Here is a 25,663-nt window from a genome sequence, read left to right as displayed (position 1 = left end):
TTTTAAACCTATGCCCATCTTGATTTTAGTACTTCCTTCACTGGAAAAAAGACTATGTGCTTTCACCCTGTCTTTGCCCCACATGATTTTATATATATTCTATCAAGTCACTCCTTGATCTTCTGCATTGTAGGGAATAAAAGACCTAGTCTACATTATCTCAATAGCCCATGGCACTCGGAGTAACCCAGAGATTACTACACTTGAGCTCCAGTCTTCTAGGTTCTCTTCTGACTCCTTATATTCATTGTGCAGGACCTCATCCCTCTTTCTGTCTGTGTTGCTGGTACCATCACGCACCACAATCCCTAGCTGCTCACCGTCCCCCTTGAGAATGTTCTGAAGCCACTCTGAGATGTCCTTGACACTGGCACCTGAGAGACAACACACTGTCCTGACATCTGTAGTGGCCAATTCTCCCTTACCCACTGAGTCTTGGAGCCAGTCACATTGCCACCTACCTAGCTACTGCTGCTGTGCCCAAAAAGAACCTCCTGCAACCTCCCCTCCCAGCAGTATCCAAAAAGGTATACTTATTGCTGAGGGGAAGGTCCACAGGGGAATCCTCGTTTATTTCCCTTACTTCTCCTGGATATTACATAACTATCTACAGCCTGCTCCTTAGGCATGACTGCCTTGCTAAAGCGCTTGTTTATGATCTTCTCAGCATCCCGGATTATCCTAAGTATGTACAACTGCAGATCAAGTTCCTTAATCTGGTCCGTCAGGAGCTGTACTTGGGCACTCCTCCTACAGATGAATTCCTCAGAGACACCGGTAGTCTCCCTGATCTGCACATATTGCAGGATCAGCACAACACGACCCTGATATTCCAACCACACTCACTGTAAGAAATAACTTACCAAACTTCACCTCTTTTCTTCCTCTGCTTAGCCTCCTTGTGCTATATCCTTTTAAATATCATAGAAATGTCATAGAAAAATAGGTGCAGGAGTAGGCCATTCGGCCCTTCGAGCCTGCACCGCCATTTATTATGATCATGGCTGATCATCCAACTCAGAACCCCGCCCCAGCCTTCCCTCCATACCCCCTGACACCCGTAGCCACAAGGGCCATATCTAATTCCCTCTTAAATGTAGCCAATGAACTGGCCTCAACTGTTTCCTGTGGCAGAGAATTCCACAGATTCACCACTCTCTGTGTGAAGAAGTTTTTCCTAATCTCGGTTCTAAAAGGCTTCCCCTCTATCCTCAAACTGTGGCCCCTCGTTCTGGACTTCCCCAACATCGGGAACAATCTTCCTGCATCTAGCCTGTCCAATCCCTTTAGGATCTTATACGTTTCAATCAGATCCCCCCTCAATCTTCTAAATTCCAACGAGTACAAGCCCAGTTCATCCAGTCTTTCTTCATATGAAAGTCCTGCCATCCCAGGAATCAATCTGGTGAACCTTCTTTGTACTCCCTCTATGGCAAGGATGTCTTTCCTCAGATTAGGGGACCAAAACTGCACACAATACTCCAGGTGTGGTCTCACCAAGGCCTTGTACAACTGCAGTAGTACCTCCCTGCTCCTGTACTCGAATCCTCTCGCTATAAATGCCAGCATACTATTCACCTTTTTCACCGCCTGCTGTACCTGCATGCCCACTTTCAATGACTGGTGTATAATGACACCCAGGTCTCGTTGCACCTCCCCTTTTCCTAATCGGCCACCATTCAGATAATAATCTGTTTTCCTATTTTTGCCACCAAAGTGGATAACTTCACATTTATCCACATTAAATTGCATCTGCCATGAATTTGCCCACTCACCCAACCTATCCAAGTCACCCTGCATCCTCTTAGCATCCTCCTCACAGCTAACACTGCCACCCAGCTTCGTGTCATCCGCAAACTTGGAGATGCTGCATTTAATTCCCTCATCCAAGTCATTAATATATATTGTAAACAACTGGGGTCCCAGCACTGAGCCTTGCGGTACCCCACTAGTCACCGCCTGCCATTCTGAAAAGGTCCCATTTATTCCCACTCTTTGCTTCCTGTCTGCTAACCAATTCTCCACCCACACCAATACCTTACCCCCAATACCGTGTGCTTTAAGTTTGCACACTAATCTCCTGTGTGGGACCTTGTCAAAAGCCTTTTGAAAATCCAAATATACCACATCCACTGGTTCTCCCCTATCCACTCTACTAGTTACATCCTCAAAAAATTCTATGAGATTCGTCAGACATGATTTTCCTTTCACAAATCTATGCTGACTTTGTCCGATCATTTTACCGCTTTCCAAATGTGCTGTTATCACATCCTTGATAACTGACTCCAGCAGTTTCCCCACCACCGACATTAGGCTAACCGGTCTATAATTCCCCGGTTTCTCTCTCCCTCCTTTTTTAAAAAGTGGGGTTACATTAGCCACCCTCCAATTCTCAGGAACTAGTCCAGAATCTAATGAGTTTTGAAAAATTATCACTAATGCATCCACTATTTCTTGGGCTACTTCCTTAAGCACTCTAGGATGCAGACCATCTGGCCCTGGGGATTTATCTGCCTTCAATCCCTTCAATTTACCTAACACCACTTCCCTACTAACATGTATTTCGCTCAGTTCCTCCATCTCACTGGACCCTCTGTCCCCTACTATTTCTGGAAGATTATTTATGTCCTCCTTAGTGAAGATAGAACCAAAATAATTATTCAATTGATCTGCCATGTCCTTGCTCCCCATAATCAATTCACCTGTTTCTGTCTGCAGGGGACCTACATTTGTCTTTACCAGTCTTTTCCTTTTTACATATCTATAAAAGCTTTTACAGTCCGTTTTTATGTTCCCTGCCAATTTTCTCTCATAATCTTTTTTCCCCTTCCTAATTAAACCCTTTGTCCTCCTCTGCTGAACTCTGAATTTCTCCCAGTCCTCAGGTGAGCCACTTTCTCTGGCTAATTTGTATGCTTCTTCTTTGGAATTGATACTATCCCTAATTTCTCGTCAGCCACGGGTGCACTACCTTCCTTGATTTATTCTTTTGCCAAACTGGGATGAACAATTGTTGTAGTTCATCCATGCAACCTTTAAATGCTTGCCATTGCATATCCACCGTCAATCCTTTAAGTGTCATTTGCCAGTCTATCTTAGCTAATTCACGTCTCATACCTTCAAAGTTACCCCTCTTTAAGTTCAGAACCTTTGTTTCTGAATTAACTCTGTCACTCTCCATCTTTTGAACAAAAGCCTCACCTCCCCACTCTTACATTGGCCCATTTTCACAATGGCTAATCTAAAATTGCCGCTCGGCAACCCCACCTTCCTTGGTTAAAGTGCTCTCTATTAGCCATCTAATGAGACTCTCTCTTAGCTGCTGATTCCTGTAAGAGTGAAACCAACAAACAACAAGACTTTTTAAAAGTAATATTTATTTGGCTGTATTCAGAATCTAAGGTTAAGAATGTTTAAATGAAGACTTTATTACACAGCTTTAATAAAGACAATGCTTTAGTGATTCTATTATGCTTCACAGTGTTTACATGCACCGGATTAAGAATGTCTGATTTATAGACAAACCCACATACAAAGGAACTCCAACAATAGTATTAAATTCAAACATCTGATATATGTACAGTACAACCAGTATTGTGCAAGTCTTGGGTGCTAGTGTGCTAAAGACCTTTGCACAGTAATGTAATAATTTTATGTATTGTACTGTTCTGAATGATTGCTGCAAAAGAATTAACTCATGACATACCTGAGTGCTGATAAACCTGATTCTGATATGGGTCTGTGTTGTGGACTGAGAGGGGGAAAGGGACAGGGTGAGGGTAATCATGGTTGGGAAAAGTAGGAGGGAGTGGGCAGGACCAGAGAGACATGTACACATGATCTGGACAAGGTCGAACTGTTCCCTTCTGGACAGATTTGTAACAGAGTCCTGATGAAGGGTCTCAGCCTGAAATGTTGACTCTTTATTCCTTCCTCTCCATAGATGCCACCTGATTTTCTGAGTTCCTCCAGCAATTTGTGTGTTGTAACAGATTAACTGATTAAAACCAAGAATTTTGGTAAGAATATAGGAGAAAAATGAGTAAGATTCAGACGGACTGGCAAGTTGATGTGAACTGGCAAAGAGCTGTTCGGCACAAGGAGCACAGAAAGTGGGGTCAAAGCAACACTCACAGCACGCTGGAGGAACTGGTGGAAACGATGCAGTCCCTTCTTCAGGGCTGAAGAGAGAAGGGGCAGAGGCCCTATAAAGAAGGTGGGGAGAGGATGGGAAGGATTCTCCTTCCCACCCTCTCTATAGGGGCTCTACCCCTTCCCTCTTCAGTCCTGACGAAGGGTTCCGGCCCGAAACGTTGACTGATCCGTTTCCACGGATGCTGCCCGACCTGCTGAGTTCATCCAGCGTGTTGTGAGAGTTGCTGTGACCCCAGCATCTGCAGAGTATTTTGTGTTTAGAAAGTGCGGCGGGATTGGATGGCTCCTTCGAGGGGCTGCTATTGCTCCGCAGGTGCCGAGGTGCGATGCTGCTCTCCGCTGGAAACGTTTAACATTTCTGGGGGGGGGGGGGGGTTGCTCGCTCGCTCGCTCCGGCCCGAGCCGGTCTGGCGCCAACCGGCGGCGGCGGCGCATGCGCACCGGAACAACCTGCCGCCTGCCGCCTGCCGCCTGCCGCCTGCCGCTCGCGCTCAGGAGGAGGCGCCATAGAGCCGGAGCGCCGGTCGCAGGTAGTCTCCAGTGACACCTTATCTCCGTGACTTTATTTCGGTCAAAACACTCCGTTTAAATGACTGGCAAATAACTATATCGATTCGAAAAACAAAGAGGAATGCAGGCCACCTTATTCCATTTTGATTTAATTATTTTTCTGTCAATCTTGCCTTAATCTCTTGCTACTTCTCAAATTCACGTCCAACTTCGCCCAAGCTTAACCTCAATATCAACAAATTCATGACCAAACACCCGCTGTAGTGCTATCTGCAATCAACTCGCGTCGAGCATTCCCGCACCAGATGTGGAGGGTTTAACTTACTGGCTGTGGTGTTCCCGGACTTTGCAGTGTGAGCAGGGTAGGGCGAGGAATGAGAAGTCCGGTTCCTCAATTATCCCGTAAAAACCTTGGCAGCAACATGAACCACACCTCTATTTAAAATCGGTTTATTTTTTGATGAAACCACTGTTGGTAAAATCTTAGATGGCGTGCCGTAAAGGAAGCATAGAGGGGTGGGATACATAGATTGGTTAAGTGATGTCGCAGCAACAACCTCACGCTCAGCATCGGCAAGATGTGGCCTTCAGGGAGAGGAAGTTGGGGAAACATATCCTCATTGAAGGGATTGGTGCATGTGTAAAGGGTGAGTAGCTTCAAGTTCCTGGGTGTCAACATCTCGGAGGATCTACCCTACATCTAATACATTGATGTAATCATGAAGAAACCTTGCTCTTTTAGGAGTTTGCAGGGATTTGGTATGTCACCAAAGATTTGAAAATTTCAATATTCTGTATGTACTGTAGGGACCACTGTTTGGTATAGATGCTTAAATGCATAGGATTGGAAAGAGCTGCAGAGGGTTCTAAACTTAGCCAGCTCTATTACAGGCACAATCCTCCCATCATCAAGAACATCCCCAAGAGATGGTGCCTCAAGAAGGTGTCACAAGGGTGTGCTGGGAACAGACCCAAATGCAGGACACAGACACTGAAGTACAAGGAACAGGACTTGACTAGAGTAGGGACATGACAGGATACAGACAAGGAGCAGGGACAAGAATGCAGACTAGGGCTTGGACCCCGAGCCAGAGACTGGGCAAGGGCCCAGACCCTGGGTCTTGCCTCGGGCTCAGGCCCCTGAACCAGGCATGGACATGACATGACTGCAGGACTGGAGACTGGGGTCTTTGGACTTGGAGACAGGCTGGGGTCTTGGGTCTTGAGGCTTGAGCTTGGAGACAGGCTGGGGTCTGGGGCCTTGAGCTTGGAGACAGGCTGGGGTCTGGGGCCTTGAGCTTGGAGACAGGCTGGGGTCTGGGGTCTGGGGTCTTGAGCTTGTGGAGACAGGCTGGGGTCTGGGGTCTTGAGCTTGGAGACAGGCTGGGGTCTGGGGTTTTGAGCTTGGAGATAGGCTGGGGTCTGGGGTCTAGGATACCGAGGCTTGGGTATGGACTCCGAGCCAGAGACTGGGCAAGGACCCAGAACCTGGGACTTGACTCAGGCTCGGACTCCAGAACTAGGCGAGGGCAAGACAAGTCTACAGGACTGGACATGGCTTGGATGTGGAACTCCTGGGTAGGGCAAGACACAAGGACAGGTAAAGGCACATGGACAGGACTCGGATAGGACTGGACTAGGCATGGACTGGACAAGGACCTTCAGGAGCACAGAGCCTTGGACTAGAAGAGACAGGAGCACAGAACACAGAGCCGGGACCCCGCCTTGGGAACAGGACATAGGGCCAGGACTCACACACATGACACAGAGCCGGGACCCCTCCTCGGGAACAGGACATTGGGCTAAGACTCACACACATAACACTGAACATGAAGAGACAGATCCCAACAAACAAGGTGGCAGCAAACAGCCAGACCCACCTAGCGAAGGTGTGGACACAGAGACAGATCCCAACACTAGGTAGCGGCAAATGGCCAGACCTACCTAGTGAAGGCATGGACACAGAGAGACAATTCCACACAACAAAAGACAGTTCCTTATCTTGACCTAACAAGGCTCCAGGCTTGCTCCAGCGGTAAGACTTCAGCAATACAGAAAGGGTATCCAGGCTAGGTGAGCAGGCAGAGAATCAGGCAAGGGGGGAAAAAACAGGGAGGGCAACAGGACAATCCAGCAGGGAATCCCTGGTTTGCAGAGGTATTTGTGTCTCAGCCCCAAAACGGGAAACGTGCCCACAACAGAAACTGGGGAAAACCAGAAACCCCGGAATAAGGAACCATAGACTGGACCGTGAACCAGAATACGGACTTCACGGACCAGACTATGACAGAAGGTGGCATCCAACATTAAGGGCCCTCACCTTTTGGAACATGCCCTCTACCACAGGGGCAGAAAGATTCAATGATTTAGTAACAGCTTCACACACACAATCACACAGTGCTGGAGGAACTCAGCAGATCAGGCAGTTCCTCCAGCGGTGTGTGTGTGTGTGTGTGTGTGTGTGTGTTTTGCTCGGATTTTCAGCATCTGCAGATTTTCTCTTGTTTGTGATTAGAAACAGCTACTTCCACTTTGCCATCTGATTTCTGAACAGTTTGTGAACCCATGAATAATGCCTTATTATTTCTGGCACAATTTTTATTTTGTCATTTATGGTAATTTTTTGTATTTGAACTATACCACTGCTGCACAATGTTATACAGGACAGTGATAATAATCACTATACTTTTCCATCACGTGACAGTTAAATGCACTTACCAAATCAGTTTTATATTTTCCTATCCTTTTTATCTCTAACAAATGCCAGTCTATGTCAGGCCAAACAAGCTTCCATGGAGCTACAACTGGATAAACGACTGAAGGACTTATCCTTAGATCATTATTCTTTGCTAAATGATAAATTATTCTTTAGCAATATTGTTCCCTACCTGACTAAAGTTATCCCTCTGAAACCTCCTATTTACCCAGCTCTCTTGCAATACTCCTTTAGCAGGGTGAGAAATTAGCCCAGTAGTTTGCCATCAATTACATCCTTCTTAGTTCCAAAGGCATTACTCCCTGTAGGGCTGATACTGGTAATGTTTTGAAAGCTCCACTGCACACTCTCAAAGCCTGAGCCTGAATCACATCCAGTTTCCTTATAAGAGACCTAGCTGCTGATCCATATGCTATATTTCCATAGTCCAACACAGACCTTACTAAAGCCACATACATTCTCTTCAACGCTGAACAACTTGCTCCCCATTCCCTACCAATCAAATATCTCATCACGTTTATTACTTTTTTACATTTCTCCTCAACTTTCCTGATATGGTCTGCCCATGTTAATTGTGAATCAAATATAACTCCCAGAAATTTAAATGATCCAACCCTTTCTAATTCAATCCTGATCTCTCTTTCACAAGGTCCATCTTCAACTCTTCACTGTGATCTCCATGCGTCCGTCTTGGGATAGGTTAGCCACTAAAAATCAGTTGTAAGATCTTGGAGTCCTACAGCTATCTTGACTATATATTGTTTACCGTACCTCATATAAATACTCCTTTCAGTTCTCCCAATTCTTTTTGTATTGTTTCTGCTCTAATGACATAACTTAATACAAACTACCTTTCAGATGCTGATCTTCTTGTGTCCCTGGTCCATGTCCCATTCATTTCGTATAGCTTTGCACTCACTTCCTCCCAGACTGATTTCTCCTGGTCCTCACTTTCTACCCCACTGACCTCGATGTTCAGAATTCACAATTTCCAAGATCTTTAAAGAGCTTCCATCATCTGACTTGTAAGCTCCTCCCCTACCCTTGTAACATTCTGGAGACTTTTCTCATTGCTGATTGTAGCGTTCTCTTTTTTTCTTCACTAACAACTCTCTTTCTCATGTTGCTTTCCCATGCATTGGTAGGAGATGTAGTAATGATTCTTTAATCTCTTTCCTTCCTATGATACAGGGAGCCAAACAGTTCTTCCGGGTAAACCAGCTATTCACTTTTATTTCTTGCCATTAAGTGTAGTGCATTACATTGTGGTTTCTTCTACTTTGGAGAAACCAAACCCAGATTGGGTGACCGCTTTGTTAAGTACTAATGTTCAGTTTATGGGATGGTTCTAAGCTTCCAGTTGCTTGTTACTTTAATTCTGACAATCAGCACTGTAATAATACAACGTTAAATTTCTTGGCATTATCATTTCAGAGGATCTGTCCTGGGGGTCCTGCACATAAGTGCCATTACAAAGTAGGCACAGTGGTGCCTCTACTTTCTTAAAGGATTTGGCATGTCATCTAAAACTGAACAACTACAGACACACAGTGGAGAATATACTCATTGCAGCATGGCCTGGTATGGAAACACCAATGCCCTTGAACGGAAAAGCCTACAAAAAGTAGTGATTCAGCGCAGTCCATCATGGGTAAAGCCCTCCCCACCATTGAGCACATATACAAGAAGCACAGTCAAAAGAAAGTAGCATCCATCATCAGGAACCCCCACCATCCAGACAATGCATTCTTCTCACTGCTCCCATCAGGAAGGAGGTGCAGGAGCCTCAGGACCAACATCACCTGCTTCAGGAATGGTTATTGCTCTCAACTATGCGGCTCTTGTACCAAAGGAGATAACTTCACTCAGCCCAACAATGAATTTTTCCCACATCACTTTCAAGGAATCTTCATCTCATGATCTTGGTATTTATTGCATATTTATTTTTTATTATCTTGTATTTTTCCCTTTTTGTATTTGCAGTTTGTTGTGTTTTGCACATTGATTGTTTGTCCATCTTGTGTGCATTTTTTCATTGATTCTGTTGTATTTCTTTGTATTTACTGTGAATGGCCGCAAGAAAATGGTAGTATTGTAGATTCTGGTTAATTAGCAAATATCAATATTTCTGATGTATATATATATAATCGTAATATTTTCCGAGTTTCGTCCCGAATTGTTACTCAATTTCTCTTTCCTCCATTTTTTTTTGTGGACGCCGAGGCTTTCCAAGCACTTTTTTGTGTTATTTTAAATTTTTTTTTTGGTTTGTAGAGTGTGGCTGGTGGAAACCCTGTAGGCGGAGAAATGGGTTGAAGGAGAATAGGACAATAACTTGCAAGGCAATGAAGAATAAATAAGCGACAACGGGGAATATAACTGATGGGATTGTTCTACTGGTGACGGACAAGATGGAAATATGTGAAGGGCAGGGACTTATTTTGTTGTAGACTCAGACCACGTGGGAAAAACAGTTTTTCGTTTTCAGGTATAACTGTGCCTAGGTGGACAGAAAATGCCAACATTGGTAATTAGGGCGTCAGGCTGTAAAAGGGAGCGCACACGTCCGTGAGCACTAGGACCCCGTTCAGTGGTAGTTGGGTTGTGTCGCGTCGCAGTTTAATGATGCGAAAGGGAGGAGTTCTGCTGAGCCAGTGCTTGAAATCGCAATCGGTGGGTTGCAGGGTGTAATTTATCGCATGTGATGCATTTTAAGGAAAACACTTGTTGGTTTGATCAGTAATAACTTATTTGCATTAAATTCGAGACGTTTTTCTTTTCTCTCTTGAACAGCCATGACAACAGCCGACCCCAAAGCAAAGAAGAGAAACAAGAGCTCGTACTTGCGCCATGTGGCCAAGAAGCCCCGCGGGAGCCGAGAGCTGGAAGCGGGGATGCAGGGTCTGCTCATCACTTGTAACATGAACGAGAGAAAATGCACGGCAGAAGCGTACAGCTTGTTGTATGAGTACGCCGACCAACTATACGGCCCAGAGAAGGTGCAGTGCGGCTGTGAGTTAGGACATTATGAGCATGCAGGCAACTCTAAACCCAACTCCTTTATCTTTTGTTCTTCCATTTACTAACAATGCCGGTAATTATTGCCAGTACCTGATTATCCCGCGACCTGAGTCTAACCAGCCAGACGGTACAGGGTACTGCAGAGGGCAAGTAGAGAGAACAGTTCTCTCCTCCAATCATCAAAAAAAGTGGTCAGTCAGATCATGGATCTGCACATATTTGTCCTCGGCCACGATGGTGGGTGTTCACTCCCGTCATTCAACAAATCTAAAACATTTTGGTCTAAGCAAATTTAATTGCCATTGGAAGTGCAACAGGTTACTGTATTGAGTTAGAAATTTAAATAGCTGGAATAATTATTGAATTGCGTAGGGTTGACAGCAAACAACTTTATATTCAAGGATTCGAGAGCACAAAGTAACTAGAGAGTGAGTAGGTCCTCATGTGTATTCATAGTCATACTTTATTGATCCCAGGGGAAATTGGTTTTCCTTACAGTTGCACCAGAAATAATAAATAGTAATAGAACCATAAATAGTTAAATAGTAATATGTAAATTATGCCAGTAAATTATGAAATAAGTCCAGGACCAGCCTATTGGCTCAGGGTGTCTGACCGTCCAAGGGAGGAGTTGTAAAGTTTGATGGCCACAGGCAGGAATGACTTCCTATGACGCTCTGTGTTGCATCTCGGTGGAATGAGGTCGCCCTTGTGACTTGGTTGGCATGGATGAGTTGTGTGCCAAAGGGCCTGCTTCTGCGCTGTATAATTCCTTGAATACACAGTAAATGAGTGGGTACTGAGAGATGTGGAGGCATAGAAGAATCTGGGAGCATATGCCCCACTGATGTTTAAGTGTGGCAGACAATTAGAAAAGGCAATTAAAGTCATACAGGCTGGTTTTCTATATAGCTAAGGCATAACACAAAATAGGAAGAAGTTTATGTTAGAATTTACTTCATTATTTTCAAGGTTGAAACATATTTCTAGTCATCAGAATCAGGCTTATTATCACTGAAAGAAATCATGAAATTTGTGACAGTAGTGCAGTGCTATACATGACAGTTACTAGAAAGTACAATAAGGATATATAAAAACTAAATAGTACAAAAAGAGATGAAAATAGTGAGGTAGTGTTCATGGGTTCATGGACCACTCAGTAATCTGAAGGCAAAGGGGAAGAAGCTGTTCCTAAAATATTGAAGGCACATCTTCAAGATCCTGCACCTCTTCCCAGATAGTAGTAATGAGAAGGCGGCATACCCTGGCTGCTGTCTTCTTGAGGCATGGCCTTTTGAAGATGTCCTCAAAGGTGGGGAGGCTAGTGCCCATGGTGGAACTGGCTGAGCCTGATCCTGTGTATTGAGGCCTTGATACCAGGCCGTGATGTAAACTGTCAGTAAGCTCTCCACGGTACTTTTGTAAAAATTTGCTAGAAATCATTTTGCAATTAAAACATAATCACTGATACACTACAGGGGAAATTTACGAGCAGGTTTGGACTTTAGTTATAAGGAAAATTGGATGGCTAGAGATTTTATCCTTCGGTGAGAGAAGAAAGATCTAATAGGAATTTGAGGGGGATTTTCTTATTAACAGGATTATAAATATATGGAATGAGCTGTCAGAGTACATGTTTGTAGTAGGTACGATAACAACTTTTAAAAGATAGACTGATACATGGAAAGCAGATAGGGGCAGAAATGTGGGAAAATAGGACTAACCTGGATCGGCATTGGTTGGCCTAACTAGCAAAGTAAGGTGAGGACATTCTTAATTGAGGTATATAAAATAAAGAGAAGTTTAGAAAGGGGGTTTATTTCTCTAGGATTTTTAAAAAATGTGTAGATTTAGTTATGGAAAATGAAATGAGTATATTTTTTAAACTAGAACTTGCAGAATGAGGCCAATGGTCTGCATCTGTGTTGTAAATTTATTTTACGACTCTGATGTACGAGACATACTGACCAGGTGTTTTCGGGTTCACCATTGTCCGTCACTCTTTAACTGGGTTTATTAATTGACTGCATTTATATCTCCTTCCTAATGATGGGTTGCGGCTTTTATAACAGTAGCTCTAGCACCTGGTAATGCAAGAATTATGCATGTGAAGATTTTGTATGAGCGGTTAGTACATGTTGATATTTATACTGTTTGGACTTTATAACCACAGCTTTTATGGGATGAGGGGGAAGAGGTAGAAGGTGGGTTGTCAGTTGTCATAATTTTTTTTGCTAAACTCTAGTTTAAAATACAAGCCACTTACGGTTAAATATTGCTATTTAGCTTTGATTTTACAGACTTGCTGTTAGCAGTTAACAATACTATTGGTGCTAATTGATGATATCATTCAGGACACTTTGCTTTAATGTGGTTTAAAAAGTCCCATCATGCTTTCCCATTTCGATAACCAAGAACTTGAGGCTGCATGAATGGAAGCGTGTGTGTTTACATTTGGTGTTTAGTAATGAACCTAAGAATTTTCATTAATTCTGTGAGTTATTTGTACCAGTTTTTTTTTAATCATCCCACTAATATCTGAATATGAAAAGTGGCCTTCTGTAGTGCTGCTGCTGCTAGCACTATTAAACAAATTGTCACAGGCAGAATCAAGGATGGTGATGAATCAGCACATAGGAGGGAGATTGAAAATCTAGCTGAGTAGTGTCATAACAACCTCTTACTTAATGTCAGTGAGACCAAGGAGTAGATTATTGACTTTAGGAGGAGCAAACCAGAGGTCCATGAGTCAGTCCTCATTGGAGAATCTGAGGTAGGGAGGGTCAACAACTTTAAATTCCTCAGTGTTAGTATTTGTAGAGGACCTGTCCTGGGTTCAGCATGTAAGTGCAATTGAGAAAAAAACATGGCAACTCCTCTACTAGCCTTAGGAGTTAGCGAAGATTTGGCATGACGTTTAAAACTTTGACAAATTTCTGTAGATCCATAGTGGAGAGTATATTGACTGGTATAGAAACACCAGTGCATTTGAATGGAAAATCCTACAGAAAGCGGTGGCTATGGCCCAGTTCATCATGGGTAAAGTCTCCCCTCCATTGAGTACATCTACTTGAAATGCTGTCATAGGAAAGCAGCATCCATCATCAAGGACCACCACCATCTGGGGCATACTGTCTTCTCGCTGCTACGGTGAGGAAGGTGGTGAAGGAGCCCCAGGACTCGTACCATCAGGTTCAGCAGCAGTTACTACCCCTCATTCAACAGGCTCTTGAACCAAAGAGGATAACTTCACTTGCCTATCATTTGAAGTGTTTCCCACAACCAGTGGACTTACTTTCAAGGACTCTTCATCTCATGTTCTCAATATTTATTTGTTGTTATTATTAGTATTATTTCTTTTTGTCTGTATTTGCAGTTTGTTGTCTTTTGCACACTGAGCCCCCAAATTTTGAGGTCTTTCATTGATTCTGTTACGTTTTTATTCTGTGCCCTCAAGAAAATCAATCTCAGGGTTGTATATAGTGACATGTATGAACTTTGATAATAAATTTACTTTGAACTTATTATAAGAACATTGTTCTATGTTCTTGAGCAAAGTAGGGACTGAAGATTAAAAAAAAAAGTACTTTCCTGTAATTTTGAATACATATAGGTTGCACTATGTACTTTAAAACAAAGTAGTATTTATAACCATATTCCAAGTTTGTTAGGAACATAAGAAATGGAGGCAGTGTAAGCCATTTGGTGCCAGCTCCAACATTAAAAAAAATTGTGCTTGATCTTTTCCCCTGATTCCATTGATATCCATCTGTCTTGAAGGGAAACAGAAATCACTGATTTCATTTTAAAGAGGATTTTAAGAGGCCATTTGCTTCAACATGAGTACACCTTCACATTTCATTCAGTAAATCTTTCCTCCTTCTGGAATATTTAAATAATTGCTTAAAACATTTTAATACTCCCAGGGCAGCATATATAGAGAATAGTTAGTAACTTCTGTTGAAGTAGTAGATTAATGAAAATATCAAATGCTTATCATAGTTAAGAAGAAAGAATTGAGTAGCGGGTCTGGCCATGAAAAGCATAACGCTGAATTTGCATGATGCAGTGTTTTGTTTCCCATAATTGAAAACTGAGTTTTGGTCAAGGAAATTTTTGTGGATAAATGTATCTATCAAAACACAGTATCCCTGTTTCCATTTTAAAAATATCCAGTATTTACAGATTTACTTTTGTTTACTTCCAGTTTGTAGAGGAATCTAACAGTGAGGATGAAGAAGATGACGATGCTGAAGCTGCCCTGGAGCAGGAAGTTAGACAGATCAACGCATCGACACAGAAGCAGCTCCGCCGATTCCAGGCTTTGGACAGTGGAGCCAATAATATTGTCTTCATCAGAACCCATGACATTGGTGATGTGATTTTTATTTTTAGTTCTAGACTGAATTGTATTCCATCTGTTGGAGAAATAATTTCTTATTCTTTTCTTCACAATGCCATTAAAGGGATTAATCTTAATCTCTGTGCTTCATAATTTATAAATCATAAATATTTAAAGCATCAATAAGGGGCATAGGTATATGGTAATTAGTCAAAGGAATAAAAGGGAACAGGAAAGATTTATTCATCTATATGACAGTTGGAGTCTGGAATTTGCTGCCTGAAAAACTAGTAAAGGTAGGAATGGCCTATTTAAGAAGTACTTAGAGTACTTGATATGCCCGTAAAATCGGCAAAGCATTAAAACAAGGACAGGGAAATGGCCGTGAGCTGGGGCCATAGTAACAGGCCATAGTTTGACTATTTGGAATTGTTTTGCACTCTGAAGGTAGTAAATCTTTGGAACTCTACTCTGAAGTACAGTGGATGATCAATCATTGAGTTTATAATTGTCTGGATTGTTAAATTTTGGGCTCCAAGAGAATTGAAAGAAAAGCAAAATCAAGTTTATCTCTGACATATGTTGCAAAATGTATTTTGCAGTAGCAATGTAGTACAATATCTTAAAAAAAATTGTTACAATAAAAAATCTATATAAAAAAATAATTATTGCCCAAAAAAAAGCAAAATAGTGAGGTGGTGTTCATTGTCCATTCAGAAATCTGATGGCAGAGGGGAAGAAGCTGTTCCTGAAATTTTGAATGTGTGTCTTCAGTGCCTCCTCCTTGATGGTCATAAGGAGAAGGGAACATGTCATGGAGATAGATATGAACAGAAATAAAACAGAAAATTTTGAAAATACTCATGATCAGACAGCATCTATGAAATGAGAAATGGAGTTAACATTTTGGGCCAATAACCTTTCATTTGTAAAGAATATTGACTTTTATTTTTTTTCCATATTCACAGATGCTTCCAAACCTGGAGAGTACTTCTAGCATTTTGTTTTTGTTTTAAGTTTTTGGCATCTGCAGTATTTTGCTTTGGATGGGTGGCAGGGGTGGGGGGAGATGCTGTACATCTTTATCAAAGGTGGTGTAAGGCGCTCTTTCCCTGCACTAGCCTGTAGATCACCCTTGGGCAAGGTGTAGCACCTGCTTAGCCCCCCGATCATGGTCATGTGAAGCCATGGGAACAGGTGGTGGATGGTCGTATGAGCAGCTGGTGCATATCACGTCCTAGTTATGTGACCATTGACATCAGGCAGACAGTCTCTGGAGAGTGTTGTTAATAGGTGGGATCACCTGAATTGTAAAGACACTGCTCAGAAGAAGGCAATGGCGTACCACTTCTGTAGGGGGAAAAAATATTCCCACAATCAATCATGGTCATGGATAGACCATGATTGCTTATATGATGTGACATGGCACATAATGAATGATGGATTTGTGCAATGGGATCATATTTGATCTTATTGAATGCAGAACTCAATATGGGGACAGTAGCTTAGCTCCTGTTCCTTGCACTTTTATTTCTTGGCTGGGTTGCTCTTTTTTTTAGCTGGTATTGATATAGTGGGCCAAATGGCCTCTTGCTGTGCTATTTTTTAGGATTTTGAAGTACCAATGGAAAAAGTATTTGTGTGTTACTTTGTTGTGGGCATTAGTGTTCTACTGTATGTTTTGTGGCCTCTGAAAACTTCTGTTCTTAAGAGTAGGGATGATGTGTAGAAAGATGGATCTGGACAAGCCTTTCTTAGGGATTAATACTGGAAAAATATCATTGTACTGAATGACAAGTTCCCCTAAGAACAGCATCCTGGACTTGCTGTAAAGAGCTTTCTATGGGAAATGTCATCTGACATGTTTTGTATGGATGTGATGTTTTATATGGGAGTGGGAGCCACTATAATATCAATTAATAAGGAGGCAAAAAAAGCGAGAACAACATCAGTCAGTAGAAAAAAGATTTTGTGGATGGAGTTAGTTGGAAATGGAAGACAGAAACTGAACAGATGAACTTAATGTGTCAATCTCAGTGATGTAATTAAGTGCATGGGTTGGAATCGGTATGTACTGAGTACACAATGTAATAACATGAATTGAAGCCTGTTTCTGGAATTTGTTTTTTGTAATTTCATTGGGATTATAGTTCAGAAGTGGAGTTCATGGTGCATACATTAAGACACAGCACATGTAGCTCTACATATCAGGGGTTCCCAACCTGGGGTCCATAGACCCCTTTGTTAATGGCAGGGGTCCCTGGATCAATGGTTCAATTTAATATCAGAAAATGTATGCAATTCCTGAAGTTCTTGCTCTTTGTAGACAAAAAAAAACCCTAAAGAGTGAATGACAGAAAATGTCAGAATTCCAAAGCCCCCCCCCATGCACAAGCATCAGCCTCCACCTCCCCCATTTGTCCCAACACAAGCACTGATTTTTGCCCTTTCCTCCCCCCATCATGCAAGCAATAGCAAAAGCCCCAAAGAGAACTTGATCTAGAGTCAATCAAAAACTACAGTCCTTCCCAACACTTTGGTATCTCAGACAGGCTTTCTCTCACTAGTAAGGGAGAGAGTATTTGCTTCCACAACAGATGAGAGTGGGAGACCAGCAGCTTGCTGTTTTGTGTTACAATCTGCTGTGTGGCTCACTGAGTCTTCTGACTCGACCGACAGGCTCTCACCATCAGAGAGAGAGCGCGTGCACATGCGAAGGGATCACATGAGTGCAGGAGCCGCCTTCTGACGGCACTGCGCACTGCCTGCTCCCTCGATGTTTCAGTTTCCTGCGATGCTTCAGTGAGCGACATTGGCAAAGAACCGGGTTGTCCAGACAGCCACATCCCGAAGGTACATGTCTACCAAGCCGCAGCTGGAGATATTGAAACACCAGACCACATGCAAGTCTGAGAACAAGAACTCGCGGCCCGTGGAGAACTGTAGTTTGAGCTGCAACTATAGATCACGGACTCTTGACAGGACCCCAACCACCTTGAAAAGAGACGGAGAAAAGAAGAATAGCCTGTTTTGCAGACAAACTGGAAGAAATTGCCTGGGTCTACGAAAGGTTGGGAACCCTGGATACATAATGTTGGAGCTGTAATATTAAAGGATCTAAAGAAAAGTGCTGCTAATGGAAAAACTAAACCAATCGTATCTTTGCATTTCTGAATAATACCACAGTAGTTGGTGGCTTTGGTAAAGAAGAGAATGTTCAGCTAATGCTTCAAACAAAAGTCTGCCCTCCATTGTATGTCCTGAGTACATAATGCAATGACATATGCATTGAAGCCTGCTTCTGAATTTTTTTTTTGGTAATTTCATTGGGATCATAGTTCAGAAGTGGAGATCATACTTCAAACATAAGTCTTAAAATTGCTGGTTGGGTGCTGGTTCCACTTTTTTGAACTTTCTCTCTGGGACTGCCCCTTTAAATGTGCCCTGTGAGCTAGTCTCTTTATTCCTTTATGTAGAGGCTGCCTGACCTGCTGTGTTCCTTCAGCATTTTCTGTGTGTTACATTCTGAGTGTACTTCTGTTTGCATCTGTTGGGGTTCAGCATTCATAACTTTCTGACTCCAAATATTCTGTTGGAAGTGTGTAAGGCAGAAATATAAGGTCTACACTTGACTAGCATGTAATTTACTTGAAGTCAACACTTCGGACAGGTAGGAATTCTTGCCAATTTATGTAATGTGAATGCATGAGCTCAGTAATTTTTGTGAATCTAAATACACCCTCTTTTTTCCCTCGCTCAAAAACAGAACCGGACAAGCTAGTTCATCACATTTTGAAGGATCTGCATACAACCAAGAAGAAGAAAACCCGAGCTATTTTGCGGATGTTGCCGGTGTCGGGGTCATGCAAGGCTTTCATGGAGGAGATCCCAAAGTACTTTGAGACTTTCCTGGAACCCTGGTTCAAAGTTCCCAAAAAAGCCACTTTCCAAATCGTTTATAAAGCTAGGAATAACAGTCACATGAACAGAGATGATGTCATCAAGGCGCTAGCAGGTAAATGTCATTTTTTGTTTGTATATCACACCTGTTTCAAGGGTGAATCTTACAATGGAACCATGTTTGCAGACAAGTTATAAACCTTATAATATTGGAAGGTCTGTGTAAAAGGCATTGTCTGAATATGTTTAGTTTTATTTTTAAATAAATCTTAACCCATTGCAATGTTCTAGATGCATTCCTTTTGCTTTTTAACCTTTTACCTGCTTTGGTATTTTCATTGGTCTATTCATGCATTCAAAGTTTGCTTCTCTACTTTGTAGGAGCCTCCTCAATGTTGATGTATCCAGCCTCTTTTATTCCATGCCTTCAATCTCGGTAACAAAATTATTTTTCAGCCCTATGAATAATGTTTTTCTTGCCCTTCCTCTTCAGTTATCTCACTATCAAGTTAATTAGATGTGATTTCCCCTTACAAGTTCACATTGGCTTTCTCTGATTAAACCATTAGTTCAGCTCCAAAATACTTTTTCCGGAAATTTCCTCGGCACCGAAGTTAAACGTAGAGATTTATGTTTGTCTTGCAGTGAGCAAGAGTACAATATTTGTTATTTATCCAGTCTCTCCTGAATCAAGAAATGTTTGGAAGTTTATGGCCATGACTTCTGTAATTTCCTCTTGTACTTCCCTTATTAATGTAGAATGCATCCCCCAGGGCAAGGTGATTTATTCATTTTAAGTGCAGCTGGGCTTCCTAATATTTTTTAGGCCATCCAGAATCTCAATTTCATCTTATTTTGTTGGAGACTTCAGCAATGTCGTCTTTAGTTAAAACTGATGTTAACTACTCATTCAATACCTCAGCTTTGCCCTCTTCCTCCATGAGTAAGTTCTCCTTCTAATCTCTGATAGGCTTCATCGCTCTTTTAAGAGCCTTTTTCTGGTACCTGTGCCTAGGGAATACTCTGGAATCCCTTCTGTATAAATCTTCTTGTGTGTTCTCTGGCTCTCTTTATTTCCATTTTTACTTAACTTTTGTGATCATTCTGCTTCTCGCATGTATAAAAACATGGCACTTTTCACATGTTCTTCCTGCTCAGTGTACCCCTGCCTTTCTGGACATGCAGGGAGCACAGATTTTAATTTTCCTACTTCTATCCTTCATGAGAATTTATCTAGACTGTAACTGAAACATTTCCACTTGAAAAGCCTCCCATTGTGAAACTACAGTTTTCCCTGCCAAACATTTGATTCCTGTTCACCAAAGCCAGACTTGTTCCTGTCCTATTGAAATTGGCCCTTCTCCAATTCACAAGTTTACCTTGGAGTCTTCTATATCCTCTTCCATAGCTGTCTAAATCTTATAATTCTGTTTCCTAGATGTTGACCCACTGGCAATTGCTCTGGTTGGTCTGGCTCATTTCCCAGAACCAAGTCTATTAGTACCTTGTGCCGGAAAAGTTACAATGAAAAGAGTTCTGTTGAACATACTTCAGAAGCTTCTCCCAGCTCTTACTGTCCTAGTTTTTATTTGGATAGTTAAAGTTTCCCATTACTTTGGCACATCCTCTGCATTTTCCCCAGACCTTGCTTCTTAATATCCTTCCTATCAGTTCTTGGCTTACAGATTAGTTGTAACAGTGTGATTGCACCTCTGTCTCTTAACTTTACACAAATAAGATGTACTGGAAATGTTGAGAACAGAACCTTTCTCTGCAGCATTGTAATCTCTCAATAGTTTTTATTTATTCATACTTCAGTACCTGGGCATTGCTTGCAAGAACAATTTGTATTGCTTGTTCATAATGAGATCCTTGAACTCAATTGCTTGTTGGGCTATTTGGGATAGTCAATGTAGAGTTGACTACATTGGTGTGTGTGGAAACCTATGGAAGCAGATTTCTTCCTGGAAGAATATTACTTGGCCAAATGTGATTCTTAAGACAGTCCTGTGGCTTTGTGGTCAGTGTTGCTTTGACTTTTTTTAAAGTTCCAAATTATTAAGTTTCACAGGTGCCACGGTACAGTGTGAGTTCTGATCTCTACATTGTTGGTCCAATAACCTAGCGCCAGTGCTGGTACAGAGTATTCCTTCTCATGCTCTTTTCTAACCATTTTATAGGTTGCAAACTATCATTTACATGCACATAAAATTAAGATGGCAGCAAACATATTAAGGAAAAATGCAATCTAACTTTTAAGAGATTATATTTGGGGAGGTGTAGTACATATCAATGTAATTATTTTAAATATTTCAAAAATGTGATTGTAATTGTGGCAGAGTGCAAATTTTGAAAGCCTAATCATACGTCATTCAACAAAGTATCACTTTTCAGGGAAAAACGTTTTTTTAAAAAATTCCCCGACTTAAATTTACTGTGGGAATAACTTAGCGGTTAACGTAATGCCATTATAGCGCAGGGTGTTCTGGAGTTCAGTTCTGGTGCCATCATTAAGGAGTGTGTACATTCCCTCCATGGTCCGCCTGAGTTTCCTCTGAGTGCTCCAGTTTCCTCTAGCGGTCCAAAGAGCTAGTGGTTAGCGTCATACTTTGCAGTGTCAGTGATCAGAAGATCCTGGTTCAATTCTTGCTGCTGACTGAAGAATTTGCACATTCTCCCCATGAATGCATGGGTTTCTTGGTGCTCCAGTTTTCTCCCAGATTTCAATAGACTTACTGTTTGGGGTTAGTGAGTTGTAGGCGTGCTGTGCTGGCAGCACCTGCAGACTGCCCCCAGCACATCCCTGGACTGTTTTGGTTATTGAAGCGAATGACACATTTCACTTCTTTTTGATGTACATATGACTAGAACGTTCTAATTCCCTAGTAATTTCCCTGGAAATCCACACAGTCACAGGGAGAATGCGTAAACTTCATATGGATAGTTTCAGAGGTCAGGATTGAACTTGGGTCTCTGGAACTGTAAGACAGCAACTCCATATTGACATCCATGTGACATGGCTTGGGACTTCTTTGCTGGGTTAATGTGCTTTATAAATCACTGTTCTAAAAATTGTAATTTGTAGAGAGCTGTAGGTGTCTTTTTGTCTGGCAGGAGTACTAATTTTGCTCCTCATTTTTCAGGAATAGTGGTAAATTTGAATGCTGAAAACAAAGTGGATCTTAGTTTTCCTGAATACACCATCATTGTGGAGATAATAAAAAGCGTGTGCTGTGTAAGTGTAGTCCAGGACTATATACTTTTCCGTAAGTACAACCTGCAAGAGGTAACAAAAAGTGACACAGAAGAGAAATCGAAAAGAAACACCTGTTCTCCCACTGAGAATGATGGCTGTGTAAGTTCAAAAGAGCAGCTACTCGCCAAGAAAGCTGAAGAAGATGGAAAGGAAATGGAGCCACCTTTTGTGGGTACAGGTGTGTTTCAAGAGCAGAAAAGTGGAGAACAAGGAGCTGGAAAGGAAACCAGCATTTACAGCGAAAATAACCAGTTTGAATCGTAGTTCACCGGATTGTGACTGTTGTACAAACGTTTTTGTAATTTTTGGACAGCAAATCTTTTCTAAGTTCCATGTTTGCATCTGTTAAGCATTTTGCATCTGACTACTTCATTGAAGTCTTCACATGTTATAAAGGAGCAAGGAGGAAAGTTTAACTTTGCAAAGATGATGTGGTGGTTTATCTTGTCTTCAGACCTGCTACAAGTTGTTCCTGTTTAAAAACAAATCTTCCTGCTTTTTTCAAAATAGATATTTGGATCATTTATTAAATTGAAAATTGTTGAAGATGGGCTTCAATTAAAATGTTGATTGCATTGTTTTACCTCTGTTTATTTTAGTATGATAATTTGGAATGATCTGGACATAGATACCCTCTGTTTTAATGTCATTGTCATTCTCAGCTAGATCAGAGAACAGACTCCACATTTATAGAGTATGGTTGCATGGCGTTTATGCTCCATTGGGGAGATGGAAATTGTCTTTTGAGTGGTTGGATTTCTAGATATCTAGCATATTAAACTCACAGCTGTGTTCCAATATCCTGTGTCTGTGAATGTCACTGTGTAAACAATTTCTTTTGGATGCAAGTTGTGACACTTTGGAGATTCAGAGGTTATCAAACCAGCAGTCCAGAAGTCTGGAATAATGATATGGAATCAATGTTGAGACCCAGCAGGCAGCAGATATTTAGTTAATTTTCAAACTTAAATTCTGGTCAAAAATGAATTATTGCAAAAGTTCAATGGATTCGCTGTTTGGAAACGTTTCCCTTCTGTGTTCTGAACCCCTTTATAGCTTAGGGCCAAGAAGAATATGGTTAACTCTAAACTGCTTTGTGAAATAGTTGATTAAGCCACTCAGATTCAGTAACAATGCCTAGCTAACAACAACACATGAATCAACAAAAAAGGGCACATTTAACTTTGGTTGGAATGGGAAAAAAATGCTAAGACCTTAAGACATAGGAGCAAACTTAGGCCATCTGACCAATTGAGTCTGCTCCACCATTCCTTCACGGCTGATTTATTTCTCCTCTCGACCTCATTCTCCTGTCTTTTCCCTATAAACATTAATGTCCTTACTAATCAATATACCCAATGACTTGGCCTCCTCAGCTGTTGGTGGCAATGAATTCCACAGATTCACCAGCCTTTGACTAAAGAAATTCCTTTTTATCTCTGTTCTAAAGGGGCAGCCTTGCATTCTGATCTGTGCTGTCTGGTCCCAGACTCCCACACTATAGGAAACATCCTGTCCACATCCACTTGGGTTTTCAATCTCAGCAAGTGATGGCTTTTAAGTCTCAACATAAGAACAGTCATTACTTCTATTAATAAACCTTTTGATAACTTAATTTAAAATGTTAAAGGTAACAAAGAAGCTCTAATCATATTATGAGCCATGTCAGTACCTTAACCCTGATTCCATGTGCTTCAATTTTGCATACCATGTGAACTATTTGAAAGTGACATTTTGGTCTGATAGCTGCAGTAGCTCTTTGTTTGAATGGTAAATTGGTGGACAGTCTTTCCACCACCAGTAGAAGACTAGAAGATAATTGGAGGTGATGTGTTCCATGGTTTGCACCAGATGTCTAATTGCACATGTGGTTTGTCTCCTTGTTCAATGTGCTGTCCTGAGGTCATTGGACCTGTGCCTGGCATCACAGATCTCAAATTCAACAGCTGTAACGATTGTTAAGTGTTATTGTTGCTGTCATGCTGTTAACACTGTTCCTTATTCATTTATGTTGCTAGTTGTATTTTTTAAACCACAGTTCAGAAATGTGGATTTTATTGGATGATAAAAACCTGAAGGTTTTATTTAAGCATTACGTTTTGTTCACTCATAGGATAGGGATTAAAAATCTGCTCACTATAAAATTAGAACCTAATCTAACTACAGACAAACTGAGCCGGAGGACTTCCATCGTATTTTGATTCCTTACTTTAACATGGCATCCGTAGACAGGTCCTGTTGTCGTCTGGGTAGTGTTGCTGCAGAATTGCCTGTCCATTTTATGTCTGTCTGAGTCACGATCGTCTCCCAGCCTCAATCCCTTTGTGTTCTCTCCTGCCTAATGAGAGTTTAGAGTGCTGTGCCCTGGATACGTTTGTCCAGATAGCTAAATTAGGATCAGGAGTAGGCCACTTGACACTCAAATTTCAAAGCAACTCTATGACCAAAGTGTATATGTTACCATATACTACCTTGAGATTCATTTTCTTGTAAGCACATACAGTAAAAATCAAATGCAATCTATGCAAAACTATACATAAACAAAGACTGACAAACAACCAATGTACAAAACAAAAACTCTGCAAATAAAGGAAGTTCTAAGAATATGTGTTACAAATTGTCTCAAAATGAGTCTGTAGAATCCGGTCTGAGTTGTAGGTTAAGAACTGTTCCTGAATTTGGTGTTGTGAGACCTAAGATATCGGTACTGGTAGCCAAGGTACTGGTGACCCCTGTTTCCATCCGGGGGTCAGTGTGGACATGGTGGAGGATTACAAATACCTGGGGATACGAATTGACAATAAACTGGACTGGTCGAAGAACACTGAGTCTGTCTACAAGAAGGGTCAGAGCCGTCTCTATTTCCTGAGGAGACTGAGGTCCCTTAACATCTGCCAGACGATGCTGAGGATGTTCTATGAGTCTGTGGTGGCCAGTGCTATCATGTTTGCTGTTGTGTGCTGGGGCGGCAGGCTGAGGGTAGCAGACACCAACAGAATCAACAAACTCATTCATAAGGCCAGTGATGTTGTGGGGATGGAACTGGACTTTGACGGTGGTGTCTGAAAAGAGGATGCTGTTCAAGTTGTGTGCCATCTTGGACAATGTCTCCCATCCACTACATAATGTACTGGGTGGGCACAGGAGTACATTCAGCCAGAGACTCATTCCACAGAGATGCAACACAGAGCATCATAGGAAGTCATTCCTGCCTGTGGCTGTCAAACTTTACAACTCCTCCCTTGGAGGATCAGACACCCTGAGCCAATAGGCTGGTCCTGGACTTATTTCTTGGCATAATTTACATATTAATATTTAACTATTTATGGTTTTATTACTATTTATTATTTATGGTGCAACTGTAATGAAAATCAATTTCCCCCAGGATCAGTAAAGTATGACTATGACTAAGCCTTCTGTAGCTCCTGCCCTGTAGTAGTAGTAGTGAGAAGAGCGCATGGCTAAAATAACACAAGAAATGCTGGAGGAATTCAGCAGGTCAGACAGTGTGTATGGAGATGAACAAACAGTCGATGTTTTGGGCCAAGACCCTTCTTTGGGACACCATGACCTTTTAATAAAATAATGATTGATTGTAACTTCAGCTTTGTGTTCCCATCTACCTTCGATAACCTCTCATCACTTTTCTTATGAATCTGCCTACCTGTGCACAAAGACTGCTTGTATTGCTCTTTGAGGATAAATGTTGAAGAAATTAGTGACCCTCTGACAGGAAAAGATGTTATTTTTAATGGGCAACCAC

The 25,663-nt window shown here is 41.7% G+C and overlaps 1 protein-coding gene across 3 annotated transcripts in view; it reads left to right on the top strand.

Annotated features, from left to right (window-relative positions):
* Window positions 1-8,834: 8,834 nt before the first annotated feature.
* The window catches only part of thumpd1 (THUMP domain containing 1), a 74,333-nt gene continuing 57,504 nt past the window's right edge, over window positions 8,835-25,663 (top strand). Inside the window, exons 1-5 of one of the 3 annotated variants that reach the window (XM_072269003.1) lie at window positions 8,852-9,306; window positions 10,175-10,380; window positions 14,610-14,775; window positions 18,511-18,759; window positions 21,788-24,496. In XM_072269003.1, coding sequence (XP_072125104.1) covers window positions 9,123-9,306; window positions 10,175-10,380; window positions 14,610-14,775; window positions 18,511-18,759; window positions 21,788-22,164 — 1,182 coding nt within the window. In that variant the 5' untranslated portion in view covers window positions 8,852-9,122 and the 3' untranslated portion in view covers window positions 22,165-24,496. Of the gene's footprint in view, window positions 9,307-10,009; window positions 10,055-10,174; window positions 10,381-14,609; window positions 14,776-18,510; window positions 18,760-21,787; window positions 24,497-25,663 lie in introns of those variants that run through there. The other 2 variants (XM_072269005.1, XM_072269004.1) reach the window with 2 other exon arrangements.

Source organism: Mobula birostris, chromosome 9, assembly GCF_030028105.1.
Source record: "Mobula birostris isolate sMobBir1 chromosome 9, sMobBir1.hap1, whole genome shotgun sequence".
NCBI classification, from domain to species: domain Eukaryota; kingdom Metazoa; phylum Chordata; class Chondrichthyes; order Myliobatiformes; family Myliobatidae; genus Mobula; species Mobula birostris.
The sequence above is the reverse complement of the archived record's forward strand: the minus strand, read 5'-3'. Positions and strand labels throughout refer to the sequence as shown.